This window comes from Elephantulus edwardii, unplaced genomic scaffold (assembly GCF_000299155.1).
Source record: "Elephantulus edwardii isolate Elephantulus edwardi_28Jun2011 unplaced genomic scaffold, EleEdw1.0 scaffold00379, whole genome shotgun sequence".
NCBI lineage: Eukaryota > Metazoa > Chordata > Mammalia > Macroscelidea > Macroscelididae > Elephantulus > Elephantulus edwardii.
In genome coordinates, this window is record NW_006400129.1 from 50,452 (window position 1) to 61,110 (window position 10,659).

Below are 10,659 nucleotides of genomic sequence, written 5' to 3' on the forward strand. Positions count from 1 at the left end.
TTCTTCCTTCATCACCATAGGCTCTTGCGCAAATGTTATTTCATTAAATTCTTCTGTATCTGCCAATTCCTTTCGATACAATGACTCAGTATATTTCTTCCATCTTCTTTTAATACCTCCTGGATCAGTTAATATTCTTCCTAAAGCGTCCTTGATTATAGCATTTGAATTTAACATATGAATTTGTATGAATATAGCATATGGATTTGTTCTTCAGTTCCTTGAGCTTGAGAAATACTGAACAAGTTCGGCCCTTTTGATTTTCCGATTCTAGCTCCTCACACATTTCATTGTAGTATTTTGCTTTGTCATTCCGTGCCGCCTTTTGGAATCTTCTGTTCTGCTCTTTAGTATCTTGAATTCTTCCTTGTGCTCTGGCTTCTCTTTGCTCCAGTGCAGTCTTCAGAGTTTCTTCTGACATCCATTTTGGTCTTTTCTTCTTCTTCTGTCTTTGTAATGGCCGTTAGCACTCTTCCTGAATGATACACTTGCGATCCTCCCATAACTCATCTGGTCTTCGCTCATTAGTGTTCAAGGCCTCAAACCTGTTTCTGATGATTCTGAAATCCAGGTGGGATGAAATCAAAGTCATATTTTGGCTCCCGTGGGTTCGGTTTAATTTTCCTCACTTTCAGCTTGAACGTGTATATGAGTAGTTGGTGGTCTGTTCCACAATCAGCCCCTGGCCTAGTTTTCACAGCTGATATTGAGCTTCTCCAGCAGTTTTTTCTGCAAATGTAATCGATCTGATTCCTATGCATACCATCAGGTTAAATCCATGTGTATAACCTGCGTTTATGTTTCTTATAAAATGTATTTGCAATAAATAAGTCATTCATTGTACAAAATTCAATCATTCTATCTCCATTTCATTTCTGTCACCAAGCCCATATTTTCCAACTACTGATTCTTCTTCTCTGTTCCCAACTTTTGCTTTCCAGTCACCCATTATTATCAATGCATCTTGATTGCATGCTCAATCTCCAATTGTAAAAGTTGATAGAAATCATCTATTTCTTCTTCTTTGGCTCTGGTTGTTGGTGCATATGTCTGAATCATAGTGGTATTCACTGGACTTCCTTGTAAGCATATGGATATAATCCTATCACTCACAATGTTGTACTTCAAGACTGATCTAGAAATTACTTTTTTAACTATGAAAGCAACACCATTTTTCCTTATCTTTTCATCTCCGGAGTAATATATCATATGATCATCTGACTCAAAATGCCCAATGCCAGTCCGTCTCATCTCTCCAATGCCTAGCATGTCAATACTTATGCGTTCCATTTCTTTCTTAACAGTTTCTAATTTTCCTACATTCATGGTTCTCACATTCCATGTTCCAGTCACTAGTGTCTGCTTACAACTGTTCCTCTTCCTTTGTATTTCCATATTTGAAAGTTCTATCTATGTTGCCCTTTCTGTTAGTCTACGTGTGTTCTGTTGTACATAGGGTTTTCAGAGGCCTGCTATTTCAGAAGTGGATGGGCAATCCTTCTTCCTAGTCTGTCTTAATCTATTTTTTTAAGTAAAATTTTTATTTGAAACTGGCTTACATACAAAGTTGTATAAATTGTATTTCACACTGGATCTTTCCTATTTCCTTTAGCCACCCCTCCCTTCATCCATCAAATTGTGTGAACCTATGATTACCACCCCTACCCCCTCCCATCCTTACCCCTCTGCTCCCACTCTTCCCCTACACCATTTTCATAACAATGTTATTCAACATTGCAAGAACATGGAAATAATCCAGATGTCCAACCACAATTGAATAGATTGAGAAATTGTCTTACATTTACATGGTCAAATACTCTGCAGCATACAGGAGCAATGATTTTGTAAATCACTACCTAACTTGGGAGGGACTGGAGAGCATTATGCTATGTGAACTAACTCGGTCGCATAAGGACAAATACTGTTTAAGACCATATTGTAGACCATCGTTCAAGATTTTGCCCACAGAGTCTTTCAGCAATGAAGCTTAAGACATGAATTTGTTTTTGGTTCTTTCTTCCTTTTTGGTTTTCTAACTAGCTCTTTGCCTATTTTGTTATAATCTTTTGTTGTTGTTTTCTCAAGCTATCTTTTGACATCTTCAGTTTATATCTTTTACTTCAGCATTTCTTTCTTTTCTTTTGGCCTCTCTATGTTCTGGTGAAGTTTTTAATTTCTTCTGACATTCATGTTGTTTCTCTCTCTCCTATCTTTGTAATGACATTTTACTTTCTTCATGGATAATAGCCTTAATTTCTTAGTTGTTAGTGTTTAATGCGTCAAATCTTTTATTGAGATGGCTTTTAAATTCAAGTGGGATGGACAGAGTTGTATTTTGGCTTTGTCTGCAGGTCTCTAATACACTTTGAGTTGATTTTTGTGTGTGGTGTGAGAAGTGGATCCTGCTTCAGCTTTCTGCAGGTAGCAATCCAGTTTTGCCAGCACTATTTTTTTAAAAAAGTGAACTTTAGTCCACATTGTGATTTGTGCATATAAAAGCAAATCTAAAATCTTGATATATTTGTAAAAGTAAAAACATTGTCCTACTTTATACTTTATAAGTTTTGACTAGGGAATTAATACTTTTTTTTTTAATCTAATGTGTTGTCAAAGGGAGATCTGGTCCAAAAGGATTTGCACTGCTAACCTAAAGGTCATGCCTGTCTGGTGGTTCTAATCCAAAATGTGCTTCATGGGAGGAAGATGAACAGTCTCCTCCCATGCAAATTACAGTCCCAGAAATTAAATGAAAGATCAGCTATGAGTTGCTTCCAATTTGACAGAAATAAATTTTGAATTTTAATGTTTTTTTCATAATACATCATCATAAATCATGAATACTTTATTAAAAATAAATATTCATTCCTATTCAGAATATTTTAATGAGTTGAATAATGACCAATATAATTCTAGAAAGAGTATTTATTTTCTGGACAGCCAAAATTAGTTAAATTTTCTACACCTTACTTATAGCATTTCATTTAGAAATAAATAGCTTTTCCTGTCCTGTTTTCATATATAGGTTATTTATTTGGGAAGGACTCCAGAAGAAGCTTATAGAATATTGCTATTTGGAGATACATCCTATATTCCATTCAGGTAAATATAAGAATGATGTGATAGATTAATTTAATGAGGTTCCTTTCAGAGATTTTGATATATGTTTCTGAAAACAAAATACACGATAAGTAGTGTTTTAGGTTGAGTGCAAATAATTTCTTATATCAAAGTTTCTCAGTAGTAAAATTATTGACATTTTATTTTATGAAATTGTCCTACACATTGCACTACCTCAGGCTTCTAGCATCTTAGATGCCAGTAGTGCCTTGGGGAGGGGCTGTGTGCATGCTCGCATGCTCGCACATGCACACACACCCACACACACTCTTTCATTCACTACTATTTTTTTTAAATTTTCAAAAAATTTTTTGCATGTGTACTGTCAAAAATCAGATATGACTGGTATAGGAGGAGATTGCCCCTCCTTCTCCAGCAGAATATCTGGTGGATTCGAACCGTCTACCTCTGGAATTGCAATGCATTCACTACTATTTTTAAAACCAAATATATTTCCAAAAGTCTTATTTCTTGAGACACAAATTCCTGACTGAGAACCTCCAATTGACAGAAATAAAGTTTTATAATTAGCTAAGAATCCTGGGCTTATGATATTTAAAAGTTATGATACTACCACCAAGACGTGTTCCCAATGATGCGTTCATTTCAAAGGCAGAAACTACCCCCCTTTTCTTAGGGACAAAAATAGCAGAGCTTAAGACATTAAACACTGATGATTGAAGACCAGATGACTTCAAAGACATCATCCTTGAAGAGAGCAAAAGACCATTACAAAGACACGGGGGGGGGGGGGGGGAAGAGCCTGAACTCAGAAAGGACTTCCAATAGAGTGAGTGGTCCACCCCATTTATTGGACATGTTGAGCTGTCAGTTAATCAATAACATCATAAAGATAAGGACTAACAGCAACGTACACAGACAAAATAGAAATAAATGGCCAAGAAAATCATCATGTAATGTCAGGAAAGCAGCAGGTGGCTCCAAGCACTGAGAAACAAAACAAAGCAAAACAAGTTAAGCCTTTTCCAAAAAAAGCAGAGCATATAGCAGAACCATTGAATACCTCCAGTCAGGTAGACAGAAGATATATATTGATATGGAGGTAGTTGGACAGCTTTAGAAGAAGGTACAAATCTTGGAAGAAACTGGATTCCAGAAATAAAGGGAATACCCTAGACATGGAGAATCAGAATATATTTATGCAGTTATTTGAACAGCTACAGAAGAAGGTGCAAATAATGGAAGAAACAATAGACGCCATTAAGAAAGTGAATGCTCCAGAGACAGGAAGCCAGAAGAAATGTGTCAATGAGAAGGAACTTGCACAACTATGGAAAAGAATGCAAAAGATGGAATACAATATTAAAATTATAAATAAAGAGTACAAGAATTTTTAGAAATCACCACAAGACAGGGTACAGCCAACACAATGCTGGAAACAACAGAAATGCATGAAAATGCAATCCAGAATATTAAGACTGAAAAGGCAAAAGTACTCAACATGCTTGGAAGGACAAAGAAGCAGAACAGAAGAGTTAGAACAGTCAGTGAACTAGAAGACAAGAACCTCAGTGTAAACATACTAGAAGAAAAATCAGAAAGAAAACATTAGAATTATGTGGAATGACATCATAAGGAACAACATACGTATGATTGGAATTTTAGAATACAAAAGGGATGGGAAAATCACTGAGACAATTGTGGCAGAGATACTAGAAGAAAACTTCATAGGTATTATAAAAAAACAGAGAAATACAGATTTAAGAAGCTCAGCAGACACTAAATAGACTAAAAATGAAAAACATCAAGATATATCATAGTCATAAAATCAAGATATATCAAATTCATAAAAATAAAAAAGATAGAATCCTAAAGTCAGCATGAGAAAAACAGAGTCATTTACATAGGAGATACAATTAGGTTAAGTTCTGATTTCTCAGTAGAAAGCAGTAAAAAAAGAAGACAAGGGGTTAGCACATACAGAAAGTTGAAAGAAAACAATTGCCAACCAAGTATCCTGTACCCAGCAAAGCTGTCCATCTAATATGAAGGAGAAATTAGGTCATCTGAAGGAAAGAAGATATTTAAGGAATTTTTTAAAACAAGACCAACTCTGAAAGAAATTTTAAGGGAAATCTGTCACACAGAGATATCAAAAACAAGTGGATGGACCATAATAATCAGAAACAACAGAAAAAGAAACATGGCAAAATGTAAGTGATAAAACTTGGTCTACAAATAATTACACTTAATGTGAGTGGGCTAAATGCACCAATTAAGAGCAAAAGAGTAACAGAATTGATAAAAAAATCAAAGCACATCAATATGTTGTCTACAAAAGATATGTCTAAAAAATGAGGAAAAGGTAAACTAAAAATCAAAGTCTAGATGAAAATATTCCAATCAAATGACATCCACAAAAATGTAGAATACAACTCTCTGATAAAATAGACTTCAGATTGAAGGCCACCATTAAAGATAAAGAAGAACACTATATAATGAGTAAAGGCAAAATAGACCAAGAACACATACATCTGTGCATCAAAGATAGACCTGCAAAATACATGGAAAAAATGGTCAACAGAATTGAAGAAAGAAATAGGCAGCACCACAATAATGATAGAACTTAATGCTCTCACCAAAGGACAGGTCAACTCAAATTTAACAAAGATGCAGAAGACTTAAACTATATTGACAACTTGACTTATTGGATATATTCATGGTACTCGGTGTTATGTTTCATCAAGTCTCCTGCAACTCATAGTGACCCTGTGTACAACAGCTCTGAAGTCTGCCCTGTCCTGAGCCAGACTCACTGACTCTAACACACCTACCTTCATCACCACAGTAACTGTATCAATCTGTCTCATCCAGGGTCTTCCTCTCTTGTTCTGTCCCTCCCACCTTCTGAGCATGATGTCCTCCTTAGTTTCAACAAACAAAGTTGTGTCATCTATATAACTTGGTTGTTAATGGGTCTTCCTCCAATCCTGATGCCACATTCCTCCTCATAAAGCCCAGCCTTCCAAATTATTTGTTCCATATAGCGTCCTTGGATAGGGACATCATGCTTGGGAGGGTGGAGGGCAGGCGCAGGAGGGGAAGGCCCTCTGGGAGATGGATTGATTCGGTGACTGGGGCACTCGGGATGAGTGTGTCGGAGACAGTGAGATTGGCACAGGACAGAGCAGAGTTTAGAGCTGTTGTACATAGGGTCGCTATGAGTCGCAAGTTACTCAACGGCACATAACAACAACAACAACAACAACATAGACATTGAAAAGATATGGAGACAAGACACATCCCTGACACACTCCTTTCCTGATTTTGAACCATGCAGTGTTTCCTTGCTCTGTTCTGAGGGCAGTTTCGTATAGGTTTCACATAAGCGCAATCAAGTGTTCTGGGATTCTCTCTTTTCAGCGTTGACCACAGTTTGTTGTGATCCACACCCAAATAAAAGTCTGTTTACTTTCTTCTCAAGTTCACATGATACATTCTCCAGAATGTATCATTTATTAAGATACAAAGCAAGCTTCAACAAATTACAAAAACACAGAAATTATTTAGAGTTTCTTCTCAGATCACAGTGCCATAAAATGAGAAATTAACAACAAGAGGGCGAAGTTTATAAAACCACCCATGTGGACGCTGAATAACACCCTGTTAAATAACACCTGTAAAAACAAGATTGGATTACAGAAGAAATAAAAAGTGAAATTAAAAAGCTTCTCAAAATAAATAATAATGAAAATACAACATTCCATACCTCTAGGATGTATGTAAGGCAGTACTCAGGGGGCAGTTCATAACAATAGTAAACATATAAAAAAATAAGCAAAATTAATGATCAACCTCAGCATCTCCATCAACTAGAAAAGAACAATTTAACCCCACAGCCTCTAGGAGAAAGGAAATTAGGACAAAGCTGAAATCAATGAGATACAAAACAGAAAAACAGTTGAAACCATCAACAAGACCAGTGGCTTGTGTTTTGAAAGGGTCAATAAAGTTGACCATTGGCAAATAAACGTAATAAAAGAAGAAAAAAAAGACACAAATAGATCGAGTAAGGAATGATAGAGTTGATATTACAACAGAACTTGATTACATTAAACCTTTAATATCTGAATATTATGAAAAACTATATCTGATATGTTTGAAAACCTAGAGGAAGAGACAATGCCTTGAAACTCATGCCATACCTACGTTGACATGTACAGATGTGGAACACTTGAATAGATATATCACAAAAGACAAAATTAAGCAGATCATAAAAAGACCCTTCCCCTCCCCCCCCAAAAAAAGTCCTGGACCAGATGGCTTCACAGCTGAATTCTACCAAACATTCATAGACAGTCTTTCACCAATTATACTTAATTTATTTTTAAAAAATAGAAAAAGATGGAAAATTCCCAGTCATTCTATGAAGCAAACATAACCCTAATAGCAAAAGTAGGCAATATACTATGAAGCAAGCATAATCCTAATAGCAAAAGTAGGCAATTATATTGCCAAAAAAGAAAACTACAGACAAATATCTCTCATTAGTATATGCAGAAGGATGCCAAAATCCTTTATAAAATACTGGCTATTAGAATCCAACAGCATATAAAAAATAATTCATGATTAAGTGAGATTCATAATAGTTATGTAGAAATGGTTCAACATAAGGAAAACAATATATTTTGTCACATTAACAAAGCAAGGAACAAGAACCACATGATCCCAGCAGTTGATGCAGAAAAGGCCTTTGATAAAATTCAACAATAGCACATAAGTCAACATAACAATATAGCAAATAGATAAATTCTGCACGCAGCCTTCAGTATGGACTGAGGCTCAATGTCAGGAAGACAAAGATTCTCACCACTGGACCAATTGGATGGATGGCGAAGAGATTGAGATTGTTCACAGCTTCAGTTTGCTCGGCTCCACGGTCAACACTCTTGGCACCCGCAGGCAGAAAATAAAAAAAACGTATTGCGATGGGAAAGTCTGCTGTTAAGGACCTCTCTAAAGTATTCAAGAGCAACAGTGTCTCTCTGGAGACTAAGGTGTGTCTGATACAGGCCATGGTCTTTGCAATCACTTGTTATGCATCAGAGAGTTGGACAATGACTAGGGAAGATAGAAGGAGAATTGATGCCTTTGAGCTGTGGTGCTGAAGAAAAGTATTGAATGTACCCTGGTGTGCCAAGAAAACAAACAGATTCATCCTGGAGAGGGGTAAACCAGGCTGCTCCTTGAAGGCAAGGATTCTGGGGCTTCGTCTGACATACTTTGGACATGTTGTAAGGAGGGACAGGTCCTTGGGAGGGTGGAGGGACAGCACAGGAGGGGAAGACCCTCTTTGAGGTGGATTGATTCAGTGACTGAGGTAATTGGGATGGGTGTGTCAGAGGCAGTGCGATTGGCACAGGACAGAGCAGGGTTTACGGCTGTTGTACATAGGGTCGCTATGAGTCGCAAGTGACTCGATGGTACATAACAACAACAACATAAAAGCAAAACATAACACAAAAAAGTATGTCATAAAACAAGCATGCATGCTATGGGAAAGGTATGACATCAGCAGCTATATTTCTCATGTGACATGACAGATTAAGTTGTAGATGTCAGAAGAGTCTTGGCTGAAAGTAGAAAATTATGGAAAGATGTTTACTTTTGTTTTATTAACTATGCAAATGTGTTTCTCTGTATTGAGCATTACAAATTATGGATAGCATTGAGAAGAATGGGAATTCCAGAAAACGTAATTGTGCTTATGGGAAACTACACATAGACAAGAAGAGGCTGTCCAAACAGAACAAGAGAACATTATGTAGTTTAAAATCAGGAAGTTATGTGTTAGAGTGGTATTTGTTGTTCATACCTATTTCGTCTGTATGTTGAACAGATCATTTGAGAAACTGGATTATAGGAAGAAGAATGTGCCATCAAGATTAGAAGACTCGTCAGCCAACTGCATTATTAAGATGACACACTTTGGTTTCTGAAAGTGAAGAGAACTTGAAACACTTATTGCAAAAGATCAAAGACTGTATACCATTTAATGTGAAATACAGCTCCACATCAAGAAAACAAAAATCCTGACTATTGGACAAATAGGCAACATCATGATAGATTGAGAATGGTTGAAGTTGTTAACTAATTTTACTTGGATCAACACCAGTGGTTATAGCAGTCATGAAATTGAAAGATATACTGCATTGGGAAAATCTGTTGTCAGAGACTTCTCCAAAGATCTAAAGAACGTGAATATCAACTTGAAGATTAAATTGTGCCTGATTCACCCTTCGTATTTTCAGTTGCTTCATATGCATCTGAAAGATGGACAGTGAATAAGGATGTCAGAAGAATTGATGCCTTTGAGTTCTGTAGGAGAGGACTATTGAGTACCTCATAGACTGCCAAGGTGTTGCATAGAGGCAAGGATGGTAGAACTTCAGCATGCTGTTAGGTAGGGCCATTCCTTGGATAAAGAAATCAGGACTGGAAAGATGGAGGATCAGTGAAAGAGAAAAAGATGATCGAAGCAATGGGCTCAACTATATCACAGATAATGAGGATGGCACAGGATAGGATTGAGTTCAGATCTGTTGCTCATATGTTACTGCAGCATTATTTACAATAGGGAAGAGATGGAAACCACGGGTGTTCAACAACAGGTTTATTACTAAAGAGTACAGAATGAAGGTTGTGTAGTGGAGTGTATTCGAGATGGGGGGGAGGATTCTATATCAACGAAATAATTTTTCTTTTCAAAAAGAAGAGCGAACTGGGGGAGGGGTGGGCAGGGACAATGAATGTATGGAAACATTCATCAAAATTAATTTAAAAAAATAAAAACAACTATGAGATATCATCTCACCCCAGTAAGAATAGCAAAATTTAACAGAACAGCAAGCAACAAATTTGGCGAGGTTGTGGAGAAACTGGAACCCTTATTCACTGTTGATGGAGTGTAAAATGGTGCAACCACTGTGGAAGGTGGTATGGCGCTTTCTCAAAACTGACACTTTGGGCCAGTCTCTATGGAGCCGCTCGTGGCCGCACGTCACCGCGCTGCCGGCACGTCACGCCTGCTCGACGCTCCCGGTACAAAGTAAAAATCATTGTTTCTTCTCTGGAGGGTGAACATTTATAGAATTGATTTCACGGATCTGGTAACATGGCAAAAGATGCCGGTCTAATTGAAGCCAATGGAGAACTCAAGGTCTTTATAGACCAGAATCTTAGCCCTGGAAAAGGTGTGGTCTCCTTAGTAGCTGTTCATCCATCCACAGTAAACACTCTTGGAAAACAACTCCTGCCTAAAACCTTTGGACAGTCCAATGTCAACATTGCACAGCAAGTGGTAATTGGTACACCTCAGAGACCTGCAGCGCCAAATACTATCCTGGTAGGAAGTCCACACACCCCTAACACACATTTTGTATCACAGAACCAGGCTTCAGACTCCTCACCTTGGTCTGCTGGGAAACGCAACAGAAAAGGAGAAAAGAATGGCAAAGGTCTGAGGCATTTTTCAATGAAGGTTTGTGAGAAGGTCCAGAAAAAAGGAACCACTTCATATAA

At 37.2% G+C, this 10,659-nt stretch overlaps 1 protein-coding gene across 1 annotated transcript in view; it reads left to right on the forward strand.

Annotated features, from left to right (window-relative positions):
* CDC14B (cell division cycle 14B) overlaps positions 1-10,659 on the forward strand; it is a 106,431-nt gene that overhangs the window by 18,805 nt on the left and 76,967 nt on the right. The window contains exon 3 of the mRNA XM_006902196.1: positions 3,023-3,099. Coding sequence (XP_006902258.1) covers positions 3,023-3,099 — 77 coding nt within the window. The remainder of the gene's footprint in view (positions 1-3,022; positions 3,100-10,659) is intronic.